Source organism: Pelobates fuscus, chromosome 2 (assembly GCF_036172605.1).
Source record: "Pelobates fuscus isolate aPelFus1 chromosome 2, aPelFus1.pri, whole genome shotgun sequence".
NCBI lineage: Eukaryota > Metazoa > Chordata > Amphibia > Anura > Pelobatidae > Pelobates > Pelobates fuscus.
In genome coordinates this window covers 169,842,701-169,868,395 of record NC_086318.1, presented here as the reverse complement: position 1 = coordinate 169,868,395, position 25,695 = coordinate 169,842,701, and the positions used below count along the sequence as shown (strand labels likewise).

The window sequence follows — 25,695 nt, the reverse complement described above, 5'->3', positions numbered from 1 at the left end:
CATGGAAATTTACTTAACATCTGCTGTGATAATATTTGTCAACGGTGGTAGACATTTACAAAGCATCACTGCTAATTATGTGTTTTCTTTGCCTTGTTTTACAATATCAAATCCACCCAACCACCTAATCTAAACGTAAACAGTGCATGTAACCAAAGCAGAGTTCTGTGTTTGCTGTTATCAAAGGTGTAATGTGTTTTACATACCACTGATTACCCTGTTTACCTGCAAACCTATCATTAGTCAGCTCAGCAAGTCTGTTTTGATAATGTTTAAGGCTGTCTGAGCCTCATGGTTAATCAAGTGCTGTGAACAATCCTTTCTTGTAGCACAGAGCTTAAAGGGACACTGTAGGCACCCAGACCACTTCTGCCCATTGGAGTGGTCTGGGTGCCATCTCCCACTACTCTTAACCCTGCAAGTGTAATTATTGCAGTTTTTTATAAACTGCAATAATTACCTTGCAGGGTTAACTCCTCCTCTAGTGGCTGTCTACTAGACAGCCACTAGAGGGAACTTCCTGGTTTCTAGCACAGGAAACCTGTGCTAGAGCGTCGCTGGACGTCCTCACTCTGTGTGAGGACCTCCAGCGTCGCTCAAAACCCATAGGAAAGCATTGAAATTATTTTTCAATGCTTTCCTGTGGGGAGACGTAATGCGCATGCGCGGCATTGCCGCGCATGCGCATTAGGTCCCCTCGGCCGGTGGGCGAGATCAGTCTCACCCACCGGCCGACGCAATGGATAGGAGGAGCGTCGCGGAGGCGGAGACAGCGGCGAGGGACATCGCCGCTGCCTCAGGTAAGTCACTGAAGGGGTTTTTACCCCTTCAATAACCGGGTATTCGGGGGTGGGAGGGAGAGGGACCCTCCAGTGCCAGGAAAACAGATTGTTTTCCCGGCACTGGAGTTTCCCTTTAAAAAGCCAAAATAAAAGAAAATAACATTATATGTCGTTTTGCTTTGTTGTGTAGTTAGATATTGTTTCATTCCTTCTTAAAACAAGTAAAAAATTTGGATCCATAGAAACATAGAATTTGACAACAGATAAGAACCATTCGGCCAATCTGCTCAAGGAAACATAGGGGAGATTATATATATATATATATATATATATATATATATACATACAAAACGTGAGAATGATCCTTGCACTCAGGCTAACCCTCTGTTACTCAAATGCCGGTGCTGGTCCTGGGGATCGATTATTCACAATAATAAACATATGGACTGCACTCACGGTCTCTCATAATGAAGTAGTCTTTATTCCATAGGAAAAAACAGCAGATCGACGTTTCGGTCCTCTCTGGGACCTTTTTCAAGATCAAATGACATCCATCCATATATTAGTATTATTTGACAGATATGTAGGCGAAGTGAGGCCTTAGAAGGACATAATAGTAGTGAGTAAGATTAGGGTTACTTACTACTGAAAAGTCGGGAACCGGGTAGACTGATGGTCGTTGAAGGCGTAGTGAATCTGTGCAATGGTGCAGGTCTAAGTAATGATATGTAGAAATTTAAAACAGAATTAGCATTTTTAATATAATAGTAACTTGGAGAGTGAGGCATATTTAACCTGGTGTTTTTAAAGTTTTTGAGCCCACTTTGGGAGGTGGGAGGGTATTGTAGAAAAAGGCCGTGGAGGCTGAAATGAGGCCTCAGGAGAAACGTAAATTTACCTGATACCATGACACGGGATACTGGAACCACCTCCTCGAGTCTTCTTGAAAAATAAGTAGTACAACCTAAAACATTTTTAAATATTAAGGAACCTGAGTATAGTATTATAATATACAGAGATTTGAAACATAAGTGTTACTGGAAAGGTGAGCATGGAGTTTGATAATTTTTTAGAGGTTTGTGGGGCTTGGCTCTTTAGAAATAGGAGGGAAAGAGAGAAAAAAAAACGTAAAGAGGGGGGGAGTAACTGTTACTTTAAGAGAATACCCCTCGGGATATATACATAAATAAATGTGACAAAGTGAGTTCTTTTAAAAAAAAAAAAAAAAATGCCATTTAGAGTAAGGAACACATAGGTAGTGCCATGAATGTAAGATATAAATTTGTGCATAGAGGAAGATACTTAAATAAAAATGCATAGAACGCCTGAATGCAGAAGTACATGAACGGTGGATTTAAACGAACGTGTAAGTAATATCTAGGGAGCCTATCCCCGCGTTTTTAGGCCCGAACGTGGGAAATAGCTGAATGCTATTTCCCACGTTGAAGCTTACGTTTGCGTGCCGGTCTCGTGACCGGAAACTCGACAGCCGGGTAGCGAGTCGGAAAAGCCGTGGGGCAGCCGGTGGATGAGCCCGGGAGTCTGCAGTAGGTGCTGCTGGAGGGAGACTGCTTGCTTGCTGCAGAATTTGTCGGGAACAGCTGACAGGAAATGCAGGTAACTATGGTGACAGTCAAAACAGCTTGAACGGCAAAGGTAAGTAGGGGGGTAGGGTTTATATAGGGTCATAACTCCTCCCACAAATTCAGGCCAAATGGCCTTCCAACATATATATATATATATATATATATATATATATATATATAATTATTTTTATTTTTTTGTGTGCAGGTGAGTACTTAACGGTAACAGACGCCACAACAGCGTACTTGTATATAGACAGGTTAAACAGTGGAATGGATAAATACACATTTTATGTTTTATGAAAATGCTTAATATTGTTGATACGTCTCAGAGGCCAGCAGTTTGTATTCAAGATCGTAGAGACAGGCATGTGGTTCCATAATAAGGTGATTTGAGTGAAATATGCATGACAAACCTTAAAAAATTACAACTAGCATGGTATGAGTGTGTATACAAAGTGTGGCACAGATTAGGTTTGAACCCATGCTTTTAAGTGCAAAGAAAATGCTAAGGCATCCATGTGTTATAACTGAAAAACAATGGGAGATTATTTTTATAAAAGTTCTAGCTCAAAAAGTTTTTTGACAAATACCAGAATTGTCTTTACCCACAACCACATCACAATAAGTTGATGCCATCAATAAATGTGTGATTTGTTTCTCTTGTGGGGATTTGAAATAGTAGGACTATTGTTGAATATATGCAAAAGCTTGTGAACTATTAGCATTTGGTATGCATATACTGTCATCTACTTTCTTATTGCATTATTGGTTATATACATTGCTTTCCTGATACATAATAATGCTTTTTTTTTTTTTTACAATTATTCACCATACACACTGATTTTCATATTGCAGTAAAATTACAAGTGTACTGGTGGAGAGATTAACTAAGGTGAAAATGTTCTTACTTTGGTAAAATCTGTAATGTCTGATGCATACGTTCTTTTGTTTCGTATGATAACATTGCTTTGCCTAGCAATATACCCTATATCTTTGTAGGATCAGTATAATAAAGTCTAGGAATGCCTAGCCACCACCAGTTTAAACAGTTTAAAGTTATGACTTGATACAGATACCTAAAATCACTTTCATTTTTGAAACAATGTTCTTATCTGGTACTAAATCTGCTTTTCATAGTGTGTTGAGTCAGTAAAGTGAGACAACAGACCCCTGTTTGCATATTAATATAGAATGGTTTCAGCAATTTATTTTCCATTTTAGGAAAACTTATAAGATGCATGATTTAGACTACATTCACAGTGACAAATGTCCTGCCAGGTTAAGACTGTTAGCTTTGGGAGTAAAAGCTGTTTTCTACTGAGATCCTTAATTAAACTATTAAGACAGTTTTTAGATTTGGATTGATAAGAGTAAGCACCCTCTCAATCCACCATGCTTTGACTATTTTACTTTTTAGAAAGTTGTTCTAAAAGAAAAGGACATCTCGCCAAACGTACCAATACACATATACACATGCATGTATCTTCCTAATTTTGTATAATTAAAACAGAGCTTGGAGAAAAAAAAAGGCTCTAATGCCTGTCGCACCCACTGTAACAGCAAGCAGTCTCTAATTCAGTATATAGTTTATAAACAATATGTTTTATACTTAATTGGTATTTGCATCCTTTGGCGTTTATTTACCCCTAGTCCAGTATCACCATAAACACAGCTTTGAGGCTATTTCCTTACTGCGTCACACAATGCATTACTTTTCTTAAGTCTGCAATCCCATTCCAAATCTCCTCTAGCAAATTTGCAAGAATGAAATCAAGGCTATGTGTATCATAAAAGGTATACTTTAATGTTATGAGTATTCCCAATCCTCCTTTTGTTAATATTAACTGGCACATTTATCAATTTAGGTTTGTTTTTGGCATCTGTTTTTTTTTTGGCCTGCCCATTACCCACACCAATGTTTTGTCTATGAAGATCAAGTTATTTTGAGAAAGAGTTTTAATTGACTAAATGATAAGCAGAAGCCAAGGTTGGTTATATTGAATGATTGGGAAATATCCTTTAAATCAGGGCTGTCCAACCTGCGGCTCCCCAGATGTTGCTGAACTACAACTCCCATGAATCCCTGGCTATCTTTCTAATTGAAAGAATCATGGTAGTTGTAGTTCAGCAACATCTGGGGGGCCGCAGGTTGGATAGCCCTGCTTTAAATTAAAGTTGTTTTTGGCTGCTGCTCATGCATGCCCAATTGTTAATTTGTTTAATTCTGTAATTATAATTACCAAGCTAATTTGATGGAAAGGCCACGTTAGGGCAGTGCTTGTACAAAAAGAGTGTTTGAACAAAGAATACATACTATTAAGTATTATCTTTTATTTATGAAAGAATGATTTTTGGAATAACTACGTAATTGTTGCTGTGCATTGTTTTCTGTGCTTGCCTTGGCCTGTGATGTTTAACCATGACAAAGCAAGTTTTTGGCTTATGTTTCCCTTTTGGGCAAACATTAAGGAAGTGTAGTTCTCGAACACAAGTAATATAAGGTGATCTACATAAGGCTACATCCCTTACAATTTACTGAGCTTCATGGGTAATATAGTCTGCAAATATCTTCAGTGCCATCACTTACCTAGAAAATCCTACGGCTGGATTACTTTTTCTCCTTTTTTTTTTTTTGCAGTTTTCTGTAAATGTTGAGAAAATTAGCCTAATTAATAAATTATTCATCAGTAGTTAATAATCTCTACTAATAATATAAAATGTATTACAACAAAGGATATGAGAACTCTGAGAACCGATAAAAACCTTTACACTTTGGCCACTGCAGTCTTTGCTAATTATGCAAAGTCCATAGACCGTGATATTAATGACCTGTGGGTACTCTGGCTGAGTACCTCCATTACTTCTCCGCTTCTTAGCTATTTTCGGACTATCCAATGTCGCCTTGCTGAGTCAAAGCTCAAACTAATCTGAGCAGTATTCAAAGGTTAAATATAATGAGCATTGCTTATAACCTTTACCCCACACCATGAGGTGAGACTACATGTAGGGGTTAAACAGAACTAACTATATTGCAGCTGTGAAGAGGCAATCCAAACTATTTCCAATCAAGTCATCTTCTCATAACGTACTTTTCTTGCTGAAAACAACCCTCAGCCCCGCCAAAACAAACACGTACAACACAAACAAATTTTGTCCATATCACTCTTGTTAACAAAACATGTGGATAGAATACAAACGTCCTTGTTCTCTGTTAAACCAACATGCCCACTAACTACAACTCAAACAACCTGAAACATACATATTCCATCAACAAATGCCCCTCTCAAAATTCTCACCCAAGCAAGAGGAACCCCTGCCCTGCTATCCTGGAGCCCTGGGCCCATGACAGTGACAGATCCGATTTAAGCAAAATAAAAACTTTAGTAGTACATAAATGATTCAACCTCTTCCTTTATATTAAAGTATAGGTCAATTGCAAAGCATGAAACAACTTTTTTCAATTCAGATTACGCCCTACTTTGGTTTATAGTTAAAATCCATAAGATAAAAACAAAACCTGAAATACATTTAATGTTTGACCTATGTACAACTATAGTAAATCTACCAGCCTAAATGCAAAAAACTCTATCACAAGCCATAGATACTTGCTAGGTGTGGTGTGCACAACTTGCCCAGCTTCACAAAGGCATTCAGCTGCAGGTCTGTAAGCTACACAATATATAGAAGAAGTGCCTTGTAAAGTGTTACCAGAGGTGATCCAGCAACTGATTTCACTTTATGCAAGGCCTACTGCATCAAGGAACATAAACAAGTATAGAACACTGCATTTGTGTTACCTACTGCAGTAGAAATAGATAAATTATGGAGCATCAGCAAAGCTATTTTCTGGACAGTAGATTTGCATATCTTTCTGGCCAGTGAGTATAATCTCTACATAACATTAAATGTATTAGCAGTCTAAAAACAGGCAGTACTATTAAATTAAGAGGTTCTGCAGCAGAGCTTGAATACTGGGCACTGGAACTGTATTCTGATTGACAGGTTTTTATTTAATTCTCTAGTTGTTTATGTAATACAAGAAAGACATCTGGAGTAAATCTACTGAATGGTGAAATATTGTATAGTGAAAATTCCTATACTATTCATCATTTTGAAAGTAAAATCTCCATATAATAAAAATAAAGATTTTGAATTTTTTTCCTTCTCTAATTTTTCTCCATTGCATCTAATTAATCTCCACAATCTGTCTGTATAATCATTTATTTTCTGGCATGTCTACCTATAATGTGAATGATGTATCACCTTAAACAGAACACATATGGAAAATGTATTATGCAATGGTTTATTAAAGGACCACTCTAGTGCCAGGAAAACATACTCGTTTTCCTGGCACTAGAGTGCCCTGAGGGTGCCCCCACCCTCAGGGACCCACTCCCGCCGGGCTCTGGGGGAGGAAGGGGTTAAACTTACCTCTTTCTCCAGCGCCGGGCGGGGAGCTTTCCTCCTCCTCTCCTTCTTCCTTGCGACGTCATCGGCTGAATGCGCATTTACAATGCTTTCCTATGGACGCTTGCGTGCTCTCACTGTGATTTTCACAGTGAGAATCACGCAAGCGCCTCTAGCGGCTGTCAATGAGACATCCACTAGAGGTTTTGGAGGCTGGATTAACCCTCAGTATAAACATAGCAGTTTCTCTGAAACTGCTATGTTTATAAAAAAAGGGTTAATCCTAGAGTGAACTGGCACCCAGACCACCTCATTAAGCTGAAGTGGTCTGGGTGCCTAGAGTGGTCCTTTAAATTCATGTACACCTTGCATATTCCTTTTTTTTTTTTTTCAACATTCCCTTTTAAAATGTATATTTCTTTAGGTAAATAAACCTCTATTGGACATAATAATATCAATCATAATGTTTGTATGTGTGTTATGACATATCAACATATATGTATCTAGGTATAACAAGATTTATGTATCTCCTTGTCACATGTTCAGATATGTATGTAAGTATTATGAATTATATGTATTTTTTTCATTTAATCTGCATACATCTCATGACTGCAGACCCCCTTATAGTTGGGTGTGGTTAGTTCTCTAAACTGGAGGTCTAATTTTAAAATGTGTTTTGTTTTTTTCTAATGCCTACCTCTGCACACCTAGGATTTCATATCTCCCAGTTGTTTTAGCTTTGTATAAAAATATATAGCTTTGCAGGTGCAATCATTTTTAATTAACTAAAAGGAAACTTTTCTCTAGGTTACTTTTTATCTAAGGTGTGTGTTTACACCAGTGTAGATTGGGTATGTGGAACAATATATACTTGGATAATCTTGAGTGATTTTGTTTTATCATAGAAAAGAATGGGGTGCTTTTGAACTTGCCATAATGCATGATTAATTGGTAAAGTGAAGGTCAATTCCAGTCTCATGCAGATTGTTTTATACACAGGTTTTCCAAAAAGAGGAAATTGAACCATTGCAAGCGTGTCTACAAGAAGTTAACTGGTTAGGTCAAGGACTCATTCAAAGTGCTGCAAAAAACACTAGCGCAGAAGGCCTAGAACGTGATTTGGAAGAAGTAAACTCTAGATGGAACACCCTAAACAAGAAGGTATCTGATCATACAAATGGCATACCTATTGTGCTTAATCTCACATTTTTAGCAAGTTACCCAGTTCTATGTGATATATGCTTTAATTCCCTGGCATCTAAAAAGGTAGATTGTAGGCAAGGCTTGCTCAAACCCCTGCTTTCTTGTGTGACATTTTGTACTGTTTGGTTTAACTGTTTGACTTACTGCAGGAGGTGGAATGAGACAAGTTGGATAGACGTCTAGGTTTTTCTAAAAAATAAAGAAATAAAAGACATATAATAATATTCAGCATCACTTTTAAAATGTTTGCATAACCATTGTAAAATAAACTCTTAAATAGACTTTGGATGTTTAGAAGGACCCTTTATCCTATGGCCAGTGTGGGGATTTATCACTCAGAGGTTTTAACCATCAGGTTCCACAACCTACCAGAGAGATTGAAAAGAGCTGTTGCTGAAAAATCATTAGAATTGCTGAGGAGATCTTGACAAACAAAAATGGAAATCAGAATTTTTGTAGGTTAAGAAAAAAAAACTGGAGAGTAGCAGGTGCTGAGATAATAAACCCCTTCTACTTTACGAAATTGTATCCTTTGCAAAGTTTCTGCAAAATAAGTGCAGTTTGATTCAGTGAAGCACCTCTTACTCACCATTAGACCACCAGAGATATTATTAAGGACGTCTACGCTACAGCACCACCCTAACTATATATACTCCCACGGGAGTCACTAAAAACATGGACAGGAGCCCCAATATCAAGAGCCCTAAAAAAGTATTTCTCTATTGTCCAGGATTTTGATAAAGGGGAATGGACAGAATTGTGCCTAGGGTTCCAGGCAGAAGAATATGGGATGTTAGAATGGAACCATTTTAATAGTTAGTATTGCCTGCTTTGGCAGTTTTGTAGCTACGAGTCAGAATGAAAACCTTCCTACTGTCAGTTAAAAACATTGTGATTTAAAGTAAAAATACATAAAATCTTCCAGTAACGCTTTTTATTACTTTACTTAGAGTAAGAGTAATGTTTGTGGTTTTATAGAGATTTTAGTGATCACATGCAGTATTATCAGAGATGTAATGAGTATGGGATCTCTAATAGAGGTGAATTGCTGATGATGACAGGTGGCATAATGATATTTGTCTTTTGTCAGGTTGCACAGCGAGCAGCTCAGCTGCAGGAAGCTCTAATGCATTGTGGAAGGTTCCAAGATGCTCTGGAGTCGTTGCTCAACTGGCTTACAGACACAGAGGAGCTGGTGGCAAACCAGAAATCTCCCTCAGCAGAGTTCAAAGTCGTAAAGGCTCAAATTCAAGAACAAAAGGTACAGTTCACCATTACACCAACTTCATATGCTTCAATATTATTTTCATAAGTCACAACTATTGTGGACTGCAGATCACTCTGTCCACATTTTAATTTTGGCTTATCTTTATTTATAGTGGGTTATTTCAGTTACTGTGTGCCATTTGTGTCCTGTTATTATGTCTCTTACTTTAAAAAAAAAAAAAAAAAAAATTGTTTACCGTGATGTTTGCAGCTTCTTCAGAGATTACTTGATGATCGTAAACCTACTGTTGATGTCATCAAGAGAGAACGAGAGAAAATAGCAGGCTCTGCTGACCAGGCAGATAAGGAGAAGATATTGAAACAGCTAAGTGCCTTGGAGCATAGGTGGGATGAGCTACTGAAGAAAGCTGAGATAAGGTACAACAGATTATGATATATTTCTGTTTATGCAGGCCTTTGGCAAATGCTGTCATTTATTTATAGAGCTATAGGCAGACTTATATCAGTATTTATTTTATCTAAGTACTTATTTATTTGTATATTGTGATTTTATGAACAGAATCATAATTTCACTAATACATTGATCACAATATGAAATCAGAAATCTTAGCTTGGATGAGACTAGTTGATTATTATTAAATATGTGTCTTCATTTAAAGGGTTACTCCAATAATCCTAACCACTACAGTCCCCTGTAGTGGTTATTATTATTATTATTATTGCCATTTATATAGCGCCAACAGATTCCGTAGCGCTTTACAATATTTTGAGAAGGGGGGATGTAACAATAAATAAGACAATTACAAGAAAACTTACAGGAATAATAGGTTGAAGAGGACCCTGCTCAAATGAGCTTACAGTCTATAGGAGGTGGGGTATTAGAAACATTAGGATAGGAAATATCAAGTAGGAGTGAAGCAGAGCTGGAGGAGAGAGCAAAGCACTATCCCATAGGAGAGCAAGAGACAGGTATGTAAGGGAGAGATTACTCTGGGAGGCCATACGCTTTCCTGAAGAGATGGGATTTAAGGCCCTTCTTAAATGATTGAAGACTAGGGGAGAGTCTGATGGCAGTAGGCAAGTTATTCCATAGGAGAGGAGCCGCCCGTGAGAGGTCCTGCAAGCGTGTTTTGGCCGTACGGGTGCGAGCAGCGGTCAGGAGGTGGTCGCGGGCAGAGCGGAGGGTACGAGGAGGGGCATACCTCTGGATCAGTGAAGAGATATAAGAGGGGCTGGAATTGTTCAGTGCTTTAAATGTATGGGTTATGATGGTAGGAGTACCCTGGCACAGTTTCCACAGTAATGGAGCAAACTCTTTAACAACTCTGAAGCAGGATTTACGACATCCAGTTTCTACAGAGCTGCAAAACTCAGTTGCTGATCCTGAAACTCACTTATTGGTTGAGTCAGTTGACTGCTCTCAGCCAATGAATTAGATTCTGCCAGACGTGGAACAGCAGTAGAGGGGTCAGACTGGGCATGTGCAATGTTTCAAAGCATTTTGTAGGCACCATTACCTCTTTAAATCACTGAAGTAGTCATGGTGGAGTAATCCTGCACTACTTCCAACTATACACCTAACCTATATATAACCCTACACTATCCCTAACCCTAAACAGCATTAACCCTAACCCAGCACTAACACTTACCCTACACTAATGCTAATATTAACCCTACACTAATGCTAAAAAATACCCTAACTCTGACTTAAAGGGATTCGCTCTGCTGACATCTACTCACGGATTTCCCAGCTCACATAGTACACAGTTAAATCCCACTATTTTCAGAACAGTATGTAATGTCCTAGCGGCTAGTGAGGAACATAAAATTTTCTGTTCGCGAACGCGAACTTCCGCAAATGTTCGCGAACGGGCGAACCGCCATAGACTTCAATAGGCAGGCGAATTTTAAAACCCACAGGGACTCTTTCTGGCCACAATAGTGATGGAAAAGATGTTTCAAGGGGACTAACACCTGGACTGTGGCATGCCGGAGGGGGATCCATGGCAAAACTCCCATGGAAAATTACATAGTTGATGCAGAGTCTGGTTTTAATCCATAAAGGGCATAAATCACCTAACATTCCTAAATTGTTTGGAATAACGTGCTTTAAAACATCAGGTATGATGTTGTATCGATCAGGTAGTGTAAGGGTTACGCCCGCTTCACAGTGACAGACCAAACTCCCCCTTTAACGCACCGCAAACAACCGCAAACAGTCCATTTGCACAATCGCAAACTACCCATTTGCACAAGGTTGGATACCAAGCTAGCCATGTCCAGTTCCTTGTCCTCACTGATGCCATTGAAGGTCTCTTCCTCCACCCAGCCATGTACAACACCAAGGGTCCCCGAAAGGTGACAACAAGCCCCCTGTATGTTTTTTTTTAAATGTACACTACTGTTACACCAGATATGAGTTGCACTGGTGTGACACTGTGCCCTGGCAGGCCCTGAAACGCACACGTGTGAAGGAAACTGACTTCTATTATATTACAGTCAAAAAAGTTTGTTTTTTTTTTTAAATGCAAGCTATTGTGACACCAGATATGAGTGGTGGCACTGGGCAAGTGGGCACAGTATACGCTGTGAGCCTGACACACACACTGGCAGGCAGGCAACGTCAATTAGATTACACAGGAAAAAAAAAAAAAGCAGACTGATGTTCTAGCCCTAAAAAGGGCTTTTTGGGGTGCTGTCCTTACAGCAGAGATCAGATGAGTCCTTCAGGACTGTAGTGGACACTGAATACACTAGCCTAGCTATCGATTTACCTATTAAATCAGCAGCAGCTACACTGTCCCTCCTCTCACTAAGAATGCAGCTTCCGGGGGGCGGGGCCTAGCTGTCATGGAGGAAAGACGTACTTCGTGTGAGCTCCCTCAATAACTCACTTTAAGCGGCTATCAACAAGCGAATTTCACCCCAGAAGGGGATGACCCAGCAATGTTGCTCCTACCTGACCGACCCGACATGCTTAATAGCGGTCAGCAACTCGACAGAGTCTTACTTACCTCCGCGTGGCAAGTGTTGCCTGGTGCACACCGGGAGGGAGAGGCGGCCGATCTCCTGATCCTGGGATGCCCAGGAGCAGCTACTTCCCGGCAGGAGCTCCGTTACCCCCCCCTTTGGACCGGTGGGGGTTATCCCGGTCCACCCCTGAGAGGCTGTCTGGAGCTAATGGACGCACATACTCATCTGCGACTCTCCCAATATGGCGGCAGCCGCGTGTCCTCCTGGTACCAGCAAAGCATGGCAGGATATTGAGTCTAAGCTAGACAGACTCTTTAATCAATTTTGGAAGCAAATAACAAGCAGGAAGCCCCAAAAAGCTCCACCACAGCCCCAACAAGCTCCACCACAGCTAAGCGAAGCAGTCTCCATTAAAATCCACCAACGCAAAGGCGTTGAAGACGGGACCAGAGGCACAAACAGAAATGCAGAGCCTGCCCCACGTCAAGCACTCGCCTCCACCTTAAGCCACCACAATCCCGCACCGGACATGAAGCACCACCGGGACAGATCCGACCACCCAACAAAACAAGCTTCCACCACCTCAAGCCGCGAACCCAGCACTCAGCCAGAGACTTGCCTTTGTTGTTCCAGGTATCAGGGACTCCCAGGGTCTGCACCTGACGCCCAGAAGGGATTGGATGAGCACAAGCAGTAAACAGCAGCCTGCCAAGCATGTCCCACTATAGCCGATCCTCCACACTATGCCTTTGATCACATGAACTGCTCTCTGCACATTAACTAATCGCAAGCGTTTAAACATGTCATTATTTCACCTCCTAAAGAGTTTATTGTCGTAGTTCCTTACATGCCTTTACCTTAAAGGACCACTCTAGGCACCCAGACCACCTCAGCTTAATGAAGTGGTCTGGGTGCCTGGTCCCTCTAGGATTAACTCTTTTTTTAAATAAACATAGCAGTTTCAGAGAAACTGCTATGTTTATAATAGGGTTAATCCAGCCTCCAAATCCTCTAGTGGCTGTCTCACTGACAGCCGCTAGAGGCGCTTGCGTGATTCTCACTGTGAAAATCACAGTGAGAGCACGCAAGCGTCCATAGGAAAGCATTGTAAATGCTTTCCTATGTGACCGGCTGAATGCGTGCGCAGCTCTTGCCGCGCATGCGCATTCAGCCGAAAGGGAGGATCGGAGGCGGAGAGGAGGAGGAGAGCTCCCCGCCCGGCGCTGGAATAAAGGTAAGTTTTAACCCTTTCCTCATCCCAGAGCCCAGCAGGAGGGGGTCCCTGAGGGTGGGGGCACTATAGTGCCAGGAAAACGAGTGTTTTCCTGGCACTATAGTGGTCCTTTAACCGTTCATGTATTATGTTATTCACTAGTCTCATCTCATGGGGCGACTCACACTTGATTTATAACTAGTGGTGGAACTGCTGATATAAATACACAGTTGATAACGTGCAAGCTACACCCTAAACATGACATCCATCTTTCACAACAATGTACTGCTATATACTCATACCCTTAGTGCAACTAGCCATGATATACGCACGTTCAGCCTAGCATGCTCAAATATAACACACTTCTGTCTAAAAAATAAATAAAAAAAATGAATGCAGAATTAATCTAAATTGTATGCTGTCTAGGAGGTGGGAGGGTCTGGGAGGGAGGGTCTGCTGCTGATTGGCTGGAATGTGTCTGCTGACTGTGAGGTACAGGGTCAAAGTTTACTCAATGATGACGAATAGGGGGTGGACCGAACATTGCATATGTTCGCCAGGAACTATTCGCCAGCGAACCGTTCGGGACATCACTACTAGCGGCATTAATTGGTTAAACACGTTGGTACTCCAGATGTTTTGGACTACATATCCCCTGATACTCTTCTATCAATATGTGAGTGATGTAGTCCATATCTGGAGAGCCGAAGGTTGCATACCTCTTCCCCCCTCCCCTTGCACAATGTCAATGAAGCATTTTACAAATTGGCTTAGTAAGGTGAATTTTCTTACAGATAACACACAGAGCATAGGCAATAGGAATCAGCAGCAAAATTGCCTTCTGGATTTTTCTTTTAGCTTTGACCCAGAGCTACATTTCTATTTCTACAATACACTTCTGATAACCATAAAATACATGTGTAATTATTGTATTACTGTTCCTCTATTACCGAGATAATGCAAGGGCAAATCTGCCAGGCACAAATGTAAACACAGAGGGATAAAATACACTTTTTAACAGACCTGTAGGATTAGGTGATAGATTAAATCCATCTGGTGTCTGCTATGTGCCTGCTTATTATTGGCTCTTTACTATATACTGGGACCTAAGATGCTGTCTTTTAATATACTTTACTGCCTGTTTCAAATTAATAGAGCTAAATATAGAAATCATTACATGTCAATTCAGAAACGTTTAAAAGGAATATAATTCATAACCATGTGTCGTCATTTCAAGGGCTACTCCAATCATCATAACCAGTATGTTGTATCTGTTTTTTGTTTTATCTATGACAAACAAGAGTGTATATATGGGAAGTGAATGAGTTATATATTTTTTAATTATTATTGTTTTTATTTTTATATTTTATTCAAAGTAATTCAGTAAATGGCCAAATTTCCAGAGAAGTGACATTTCTCCTTAAGACACACTAAGATGTTCTAGAACAACAGTGTTCAACTCTTTTGGAATGTTGTAGAACATAGATGCCTTCTTTACTTCCTCCACTGTGTCATATTAGGTTCCCTCTTGGATCTTTAACTTTTCCGTTGTCTAGTTATTTATCTCCGGGTCAATCCAGTGTCTTCCTATCTTATCCTGGCTGGCTGTATCTCGGCTTCATTTTCCTTTCCTCTACCATATCTGCTTCCTTCACTGCCATGCACCTTTATTTTCTGTGTATGGTTGGACCCAACTCCCCTTTCTCTTGCTAGACAGCACTTGCAGTGGTGAATACCAGTCTCCTCTGTCTATGGTTTTCCTGCACATACCCCGCTTTGTTCCCTTACTTCTGCATTTCCCATCCCGAGTTCTGGTTCTTCATGTTTGTTGTCTTCCAACTCCAGTGTATCTCCCCATCCACTGTAGTGTATCTCCCCATCCAGTGCTATGTTTCCCCATCCATTGTTTTCCCTTTAAATCCCTTGCTGTTATTCCCCATTTTATGTTCTGGGAATTTCCACCATTCTTTGTTTCCCCATCTCCTCCAATGTTTCACTATGGATTCAATGTTTCACTATGGATTGCATGTGTTTCATTGCTCAATCTGCCATTCAACCTCGTGGCTAAAAATAAATAAATAAAAGTGAGTAAGGCTAAAAAGTCTAGTGAATCATTCCTAGCAGAGGATAGATGCAATTGGATACCAATAATTTCTCTCATGCATGATGTATCAGAAAATGATATACATTTTAACCATAAAAAAAAGAAACAGAATTATTTTTTCATAATATCACAACAGACACATATGAACTTGAAAAATTGCACTTAAAAGAAACAAGAGCAAATCTATCCTTTGCAAAGAATTGGCTATATCTTTAGCCATGCTCACTTAGCATCCTTTTATTTATTCATGTTATCGGTTTATATGCAGCCTTTTGGAGTTGTGCACTAATTGTGGTTACGTTTGGATTTGGATCCATATTCCAAGTAATATATATTATATATGAAATGGGATATTCCATTGCATCATGATATATTTTTTATGTAGTGAAAGCAAACACTGATAACACAAGAGGACAAAAACAGACGGGTTCATAAGGGCATAAGCACTGAGACTCCAGAGTAGCGGGGCCAAGAAATGCATTTCCTAGTATAATAATGCATCAAATCCACCCAAACTGTTTATTTAAATCTATAATTGCATCTTGTGGTTCTGGCTTTTCTCTCTCCGCCAGTGATGTCATCAGATTCTCTCTATGTAATTACAACACAGCTTTATTATCCACGTTTAAAAAGGAAGTCATGGCTTTCAGTATAACTGGAAGAGGCTTTGTTCCTTAGCATGTTTGAAACTTGTGATCTTATCATGGCTTTCATTGACTAACATGCTTCCGACCTAATTAGGGTCTACAGAGAAGAATGTAAACTATTTTAGTGCAGCTTGTAAAAAAATGCACGATTATCTTGATAATCTGGAAATGCAAAGACATAGATATTGTGTTTTAGGAAAAATGCTTTAGATCAATTCAGGGAAAATTGCATTTGGATGGGCAATAATATTTAATTTAAAGTGTTTAATTATTTAATTGCTTTTCTTATAAACAAAGGCTCTTTTTTCACAGTATAGTAGACCTTCACTACCCTGTAATCAGAGTGCGTGGGGTGTTTCATGGGGCATCATAAACTTTGCTATGGCACACAATTGTACATTTAGAGCAATTATGGCTGCAATTGTGCATGTTTGACTATGTATGTAATTCATATTAAAATATTCGCTGTTAATTTTCTGATTTGTAGTATACACCTAGGGTGCAATATGCAGTGATTTTGCTGTTGTTATACTGAATTCATGAAGTGAGATATTCTTTTTCAGTTCTGCACATCCACTGGCACACTCTGCTCTACCATATGGCCAGGTCTATTACAAGCATAAATGCACAACTAAGAGGCCTCTTGGTTATCTATATTTAAAGAATAATCCACACATTCTTCTCATCAAAGAAGAATTGGTTATTCATTAGTGCTATGGGTATTGTAAAGCGCTGCGGAATAAGTTGGCGTTATATAAATGCTAATAATAATAATTATAGCAATGGGTGACAACTTCTGTGAGAACTTTCCTCTCAGACCTGCTATAAACACTTCATGTAGACCATTATAAAGAGTGGAGATGTCAAACCCTTGAGTACAAACTCATGCAGGCCCGCTTATCTCTTGGTATGATTGTGGATGTGCCTTATACAGATAAGCCAATGACATTTGTAGATGATATATACTAAATGTGGACACTTGTCAACCTCAAGTAGCTTTTATTTATTGTTTTACTCTTTTATTAAGTATAATTATATATGTTCAAATTCTTAGGCAACCTGATTGCTTACTTATTTTTTTGTAAAATGTTTTAGTTTTTTTTTAATCAATAATAGACAGTGAAAAACATTGCTATGTGTTTCTGCTGAGAATTATGTGCTTGATTCTTGGTGATTTGTAGGAAACGCCAGCTGGATGGAATCTTAGTAGTTGCGGAACAATTTCATGACACCTTGGAACCCTTGTCTGAATGGCTCAACATCACTGAAAAAAAGCTGGCAAACTCTGAGCCTATCGGTACACAAACATCCAAACTGCTACAGCAAATTGCCCAGCAGAAAGTAAGAAAGAGAGCACTGGAATATCAAGCGAAACTCTGTCTTTTCTTCTTATAAGATACTAATTCAAATTTTCATTTTTAAAGCACCAAGACATTTGCATTATAATTAATTACGTATAGTACTACACATTTCTCCAAAGCACATCCAAAATAATTTATTGTTATGAATGAATGAATGTATTATGTATAGTGAAAACATACAAATATTAGCATTATTCACGCAAAAGACAAATAGATTGCAAACATTTGGTTATAGGGGACAGCAAATGAATGTTTGCCAAATAAAAGCTTGTGTGAAAAAAAAAAGCCAGCGACACTTTGTAATCCGGCTGAATAATTAAATGTGTTGGTGCTTTAGAAATATCTTCTGCATTGTTCTGCTGGTTGTCGATCTTTTACTACATTATTTCTCAGAAATTGTGAAACTTAAATGGTTAAATGTGCATGCAACGTCACTAACAAAGCACACCACATTTGTCTCATGACTCTTCTGCTAATTTTTTTCATTAACAGCCTTGCAATAATGCAGTTAGTTAGTTAGGAACTGACAATTTTTTTTATGGGTGTGAAATCTCGCTGTTACTCTGATTAACAAATTAACCCTTTCCACTTCCAAATAGATTATTCACTTTAAATTCTTTCATTTGGCATTGATATGATTTGGCCATCCATTTTTTTTCTGTTTTACGTTTTTCGCTCCCTCACTCAGGTCTTGCAAGAAAACATCACGAGTCATAATAAAATTTTGCACCAAACTCTGAGCATTGGGCAGTCCTTAAAGGCCTTGAGTTCCAGGGATGATAAGGAGATGGTTCAGGAGAAATTAGACACTTGCCAGGCGAGATACTTAGAGATCCAGGAGAAGAGTAACAGGAGATGTGAGCTCCTGCAGCAGGCGCACTGCAATGCTCAGATATTCGGAGATGATGAAGTTGAATTGATGAATTGGCTTAACGAAGCACATGACAAGCTGAGCAAACTCTCAGTCCAAGATTATAGTCCTGGTGTGCTCACAAGGCAACACACTGAGCTGCTGGTATTTCTACATCTGTTTACCATTTATTTTGAGTGTTTCTTTTATTCTGTTTTATTTTTCAATCATTTTGTTATGATTTATAACCACTTATTTCCTTTATCATTCATAAGTCTGTTAACACCACTTAAAGTACAATAGCATGAATATAAACTACGGGTTATACAGTTATTGAAGTTATCAGAGTAATAGCGTACTAGAAAACACATATTCTTGCTTTTCTAGTATCTTTGAATATTGAATGCTACATCCAAAAATGGAATTGTGAAACTGGGCCTGGAACCAGTCCAAATAGCTTTTGTTTGGGTCTTGTCCTGTCTGATTTTGTTGTCAGGGTTATTCATCAAAGTATTTTAGGCTAAAATAGCTGAGAGCTTGGGTTTGGAAATTTTTGCTTAAAATACATACACTTTGAACACCCAGCAATTCATTCTCCATTGAATAACCCTGTGTTAAAATAGTTGATATAATATGGCTTGTTCCCATAGCATTCAAGTAGGTATGACAAAAAAAATCAACGCACTATCTTCACATAATTTTTGAACGGTTTCGAGAAGAATGTATTTCCTTTTTGTTTTAAAAAGCCCCTTGTGGAGTCCTTATGCTGATGACATCCTAGGTAGAAAAAAGATATATAAATGTCTTTGAAGCTCTCTTCAGAGGCAGGTCCAGATTCCAGGCTAGACATTTTTCTTTAGAATTCTTATATACTGTGAAGCTCAGTCTGTAGGTTATCTGTAATAGAATGAAGTAGCATTCTATAAAATAGTTGAAATACAGTCTACTTTAGAAAAACACAATTAATATTAATCAATGGATGGCTGGTTTCATTCTTATGATCAGCAAGATAGTATAAGTTAAATCAGGACATGGAAGGCCAAGCACATGTATATAGGTGTCAGGTAAGTGATAGTCTAATAATTTGTTTCTTTCGCTAAAACAATTTTTATTTTTAGCTCCTTCAGGAAGACATCATGCTTCGAAAGCAAAATGTGGCTCAAGCAATACAAAATGGGTTGGAACTCCTAAAACAAACCACCGGTGGGTGTCTCTATTCAACATTTTCATTTTATGTCTCCGTAAAAAGGCCACTATAATTGGTGGCATTCATTGACCTGGTCTTTAGTTACACATCTGTGCCATATGGCATGTTGTAGTGTTTTAAAAGGGTTTTATGAGGCATACATAAGCTAGGGAGTAGTTTTCCTTCTTCTTTTGATTCTATAACAAACCGATTCATTAAAAGGTTTAACTTAGTGGCAGTGTGTTTCATTTTAGTTATGTCTACAGTCTCAGCAACCCTTGATGTTAAGTAATCTATTATTCTACTGCAGCTGAGCCTTTACAAGTATGTTAAATGTTCACTGAACTCTGCAATTTTGTATGATTATTAAGATTTCTCTAGGATTTAATTAGAAATAATAACATTGTGAATAATTTAAAACTGTGAAATTTTATCCGGAAATCCAATATGTCTGCAGTGTTTTGAGAAGTGAAGTTTTGCATCACTTATACGTGAGCTGACGGATAATTAACAACATGTAGTGAATTATCAAGAGTCCTAATGAAAGCAGTGATTGCCTGAGTCCCGTCTTGTTTTGAAAAACAGGAAAGTAAAGCAGAGACAATAGAGATTGTATTTGGCTGGTGTGATAAGATTTACAAACAAGGCATATGAGAATGTTTAGTCTCAAAAACACAGCATTTAAGGGTTTGACCACTAAACATTTTGGGTTGCAGTAAATTGGCTCATCAAGTTGGGGCCAAAAAGTTACAGCAGTAAAAAGAGTTGATAAATGTTCTCATCTCCTCTGTTTTGGCCTAAATCTTGATTTGAGACCTAGTAAAAACACACTAAACACTCACAATTAAAGTATAATTTGATACTATTATTTTTTAGTATTTATTTTCTCTTCAATTAATTAATTAATTGGTCTTCTTTGGTGCTGTATTACCTTTCTGATAACTTGACTGAAAAATATGTGTCTGTTTGATTTATTGAGGAATCTTTTAACATTAGTAAAATTTTATTTGGTTGTTTTTTTATAGTAGAAAATATTAAGAACTATGCATGTACTTTCTTATTCTTTAATGTAGAGGCAAATATCATCAGATTATTAGAAACTTAAGTAATCCTTATGTTTATGTAGTAATTAAAAAAAAAAAATCAACTGTCATATCCTTTTCTGCAACATCAGGTGACGAGGTCGTAATCATTCAAGAAAAGTTAGATGGCATTAAATCAAGATATTCAGAAATCACAAAGCTAAGTGCAGAAGTGTCCAAAGTCCTGGAACAGGCGCTAAATCTTGCAACTCAGTTCCATTCAGCACACGAGCTGCTTGGCAAGTGGCTGGACAAGGTGGAGGTAGAATTGAAGAAATATGAATTAGAGGACAATACATCAGAGGAGCTGACCAGCATTCAAGAAAGAAAAAAAGTGAGATGTCTTAACAGTTATCAGCTTTTAAAAAAATAAACTATAAGTGCACACAATTTACAGGGGTAACAGTGTATAGAACATCCCCAAAGTAGTAGGTTCCACACTTTGATGTCAGCTGTACCAACAAAATATATTAAGTTGTCTTATGGACGTGATTATCTGATCTTTCTGTGCTATTTTTGTTGGCATATAAATGAATGCTTAATGTTTGGTTTTGGAGCGTAATTACTTATTCAATCCCTCTGCTGACTGTAACTAAATATAGCTGTAGTGTCCATTAACGTTGCATGCCAAAATATTATCCCCAAATAATTATTTAATCATTTAAAATTTCAGTCATAGTTTAGCTTTGTTTGATTATTTATAGTCTGTTATCATGGATAGTTGCCAAATTACATTTGTTCTTGCCATAACTGTAGAAGATGTTCACATAGGTATCTATGCTATTTTATATGTTTTAAACATTATTTTGCTAGGTGGGACAGTGCATTTTCAAGCAATTTAAGTCTTACAAAAACATAGATGCATGGCCATCTCTTTTAATATGGGTAAATTATTTTGTTGACATTTTAATACTTACCAGCAAACACCACCCAAGGGTTCCCAGAGTCATTTAGATTAAGTAGTTTAACGATTTTATACAATTGCTGCTAGATAATGGCTCCTTTTTTGTTATGCACAACAGCTTGTATCAGATGTTCAGTCAACATAATTGTACACATTTTCTCATTTTATAAACAAAACCATGAAACTACAAATAAAAAAGGTTAACATAAAATAATTTAATAACCACATTAAAGATACACTCCAAGCACCATACCCACTGCAGCTTTTTATTTGGGTGAAGTCATTCCATTTTTTAAGCAGTTTGACAAAAACGTGAGGTTTCACCAACACCAAACCCATTTCCTCTGCTAACATGATATATAGAACACGAGACAACATTGTCTCTTGGCACACCCTCCCAAAAAGAGTTTTATGTGCCTCTCACACTCTCTTGTGAAACCCTCTAACCCCTCCCATATTTTTGTGTGCCTCTCCAGCCCCACTAAACTCTTTCCTTTGTATATTGTCTAGCTCATGGTTTCCCTTGTGTGTCTCTCTAAATGTCGTTCCTACACCTTGTGTTTCTCTCCAGCCCTTATTTCCCCTTTGAGTGTCTCTTCATCCTCCTCTCTGAGACTTTCCAACCACTCCCAACCCCTCTATTGCGTCAATTGTCAATCATTCTGGTAGGGATATCAGCATATTGAAATTAATGAATTTTACAATGACCCCTGTTCGGTTAAGGACATCTGGTGCATTCATGTCTTCTTGAATAGCTAGCTTGCTAACATGTATTGTTAGTTCTATATCTGATTTAATGGATAGACCCCTACATTTTCTTTTTGGTTATATTTATATATTTTGCAATGCTTATCTGTTATTCTCAGGCTCTAATTGCTACTAATAATCACCCCATCCTTTTATCTCATCTACATATTTAAAAAGGAACATAATTTTTCTCTGTTGGATATTTAAGTTCAACAGGAGACTTGTGGATGAATTATAGTCACTATTGTCTCGCAATGTCTCTCTTTCTCTTTCAAAATATTGAAAAGATTGTAGAGACAACATAGTGACCTTTTTTGCAGAAAATCCATATATCTACCCAGAGCACTCCAGAGCACATAACCAGCTGTCCCAATTGACTTAATTATCCTTTTGCTATGCCGTATTTAGGTGTAAGAAATTAGTCCTGCATCTTTTTGGACTACCGGTACGTACCATGTAAACTAAACAACATTACTGTGCTGTATATGTACATATATTGCTCTGCTATATATATATATATATATATATATATATATATATATATATATGTATATATATATATATATATATATATATATATATATAGCAGAGCAATATATAGATGTATATATATCAAAGAGTATGCACAGTATCACTTGTCCACAAGGTCCCATTGTGTTAATAAATCATATGACATACCCATTGAGACATTAAAAAGAAGAAAGGCAAATAATATATGCAGTGTGATTTCTTGTGGTGTCTTTGTTTAGATGTATATTTTACTATGTCCCATTCTATTTTGCATTTTTCTATAGGTCTATTTAATTTTGACATTTTTTTCTACCTTTTTAGGAGTTGAATCAGGAAGCAAAAGTAAACAAGGCCCTTTTGGACTCCTTAAATGAAGTCAGTAGTGCTTTGCTGGAACTTGTGCCATGGAGGGTGAGAGGAGGACTTGACCGGATGGTGACAGAGGATAATGAACGATACAGATTAGTAAATAACAACCTTACACAGATGGTAGAGGAGATAGATGCTGCCAGACTGAGATCTCAGCAGGTATACACAACATTATTGTTCACAAAACCCAACCAAGACATTGTCTTAAAACGCCCAGCTTGCTTGTGTTTTTTCCTGGTGTGTGAAAGTGTACGATAATTCTTCATCTTCTATGATTATTCTGTATACAAATGTGTCTGTAACAGTAGTCTATTTTAGTTTGTATTAGCCATGTTGCGACTAAAAAAGGGCATTTTAAAAGAACTTGTCCAACCTTGGGAGATATTTAGTCCAGGGCCCAGCTAATCTGTATATTCTTGTAGCCATCTGTTCCATTGTTAGTGACTACTCTGTGCTAACATAAATGAGGCTTTTCAAGACAAAAGGCTGGAGATAGATAGCTTTTCTATTATGTGAGTGCATGGTTATTAGTTATTGTTACATCCCCTTATGTGAGGCAACACAGACCTTAGTTTTTCAAAGAAGCCATCGTTCAGCAATCTTTGTGTATCCCTCAGTGAAGCAGGATTACTAAACTCTCTCATCCTTGCATACAGGGATCTGAAGCCTGTCTAATGACATCCCACTACCTATTAAACATGTCTTATACTCTGGATTATGTCCATGGAATTAAAATGATAGCCATTTCACATCCTATTGTTATTGTTAGAGCAGACCATGATTTTTAAGTAAAATGGTCTGGAGAGATATGTTGTCTTCAAACTAAGCAGATACGTACATGGGATATTTATAGTGAACTCTTGAGATTTCTAATCTTAACAATAGGTTTTTAATTTTAATAAAGCACCCAATTGAAATATGACGGGTTTCTTAAGCCAAACAAGCAAGTGATGTAAATATCGGTTTTTAATCAGCGTTAGCAGATTCCGGTTATAACAATGTGAATTTTAACCCTGATAATCCATTGTGCATTTGCCAGTAAATTCTGTGTGTGTATATGTGTATATTGGGTGCCATTTGATTATGTTGAGAGAAGGGGCAAATTGCAAATAACTAATATGGATGCATTTATACATAAGAAACAAATACACAATATTTCTCAATAATTTACAACATTTATTGGTAACAATTGTCTCATTTACTGTAGGTCATGTCATTTAGTACCTTACACACTATTGCACTATTGCAGCTGCAGCACTGTATAGAATATGTCAGAATAACTGAAAATACGTGAAGTGTAATTAAGTGGTTTTGGTGTATGGGCAACTCTCCTGGCTGTGAATCACACAGCCTCTATTCACACTTCCTGAAGAATTAGATCAATTTTATCCTTTAGGGATGATGGTCAGGGTACTTCTTATGTCACTGCTTAGAGCTCTGGAGTGGTAACTGTTATTTGTCTGCAAATGCTGGCATAAAGCATTTGCCCCTACCAGCAGCCTTCTGTGTGACATACGATAATGATCCCATAGGAAGACTAAAAATACTCCAAGCCTGCAGACCTTTTTTGTAGAGCATTAGAGAAAATGTTAGTGTATGTTTTTCATACCATTTTTTATTTTTTATAATTCTTTATTTTTGTAGTGCACAGATAGACATATAATCTTGTACCAACATATCTTCAAGAGCATATGCGACATAGAGATTGCTTATGAGATAGGTCATGTCAACATTCTATAAAACAATGATAGCGAGGACTAGGAGATATAGCTGTGTTTATACAAGCTGATATGGTAAGACAAGAGGCAGCTAAATCTCAGATTTAGCCAATGGAGCCAAAAAAGCGTTACAGCCCTACTCCTGGGGTGTAACCACGGTGTGGATTTAACAAAAGAAGAAAAAATGAAGAAATGGAGGGGGTAACATAATAGATAATCTATTCAATTTTCCCACAAATTTTATATAGCATTTTATGTTTGTTTGAGACCACCTTAAAAATATTGAATATCGCTAAAAATCATGATCACTATATACTTTCTCTACAAACCTCTAAAACGAACCAAACTACTCATCCATCCGCTTTACCACTTTATCCCACCTAGAACTAGTGCCCAGTTAAAATATTTGACTCTTACTTACCCACACTCAGTCATGCCACACACATTTCACCACTACTCTCACTGAATCCCTCTGACTATGGCTAAATTCATCTTCTACATCAGAACACTACTCCTAAGATTGGGTTGTATCCATGTCTCGGGTCTTTCATTTAGAATAGGGGCAGCTTCGGTCTCCTTCAACACTGACACTCCAGTGCATATTATTAAAAGATTGGGCAGATGGAAATCCTCAGTCTACAACCGATATATTCCACATCCCGAGAAAGAAATGAGGAAAGCTTTTAAAAGCTTTTAAAAGTTTGGCTTTGTAAATTTGATGCAATAAGTGTGTTTTTCTTTAATACCTTTTCACCCTCTTTGCATGAACTCGATTTACATATATTACTAATATGTTTCTGAACATATATATTATATTATTCACTCA

The 25,695-nt window shown here is 37.9% G+C and overlaps 1 protein-coding gene across 7 annotated transcripts in view; it reads left to right on the top strand.

The window, feature by feature from the left end:
* The window catches only part of DST (dystonin), a 592,252-nt gene that overhangs the window by 499,773 nt on the left and 66,784 nt on the right, over positions 1-25,695 (top strand). For all 7 annotated transcript variants that reach the window (XM_063442942.1, XM_063442944.1, XM_063442945.1 and 4 more), the window contains 8 exons: positions 7,775-7,936; positions 9,069-9,239; positions 9,456-9,622; positions 17,324-17,483; positions 18,192-18,518; positions 19,472-19,556; positions 20,714-20,955; positions 23,104-23,310. In XM_063442942.1, coding sequence (XP_063299012.1) covers positions 7,775-7,936; positions 9,069-9,239; positions 9,456-9,622; positions 17,324-17,483; positions 18,192-18,518; positions 19,472-19,556; positions 20,714-20,955; positions 23,104-23,310 — 1,521 coding nt within the window. The remainder of the gene's footprint in view (positions 1-7,774; positions 7,937-9,068; positions 9,240-9,455; positions 9,623-17,323; positions 17,484-18,191; positions 18,519-19,471; positions 19,557-20,713; positions 20,956-23,103; positions 23,311-25,695) is intronic.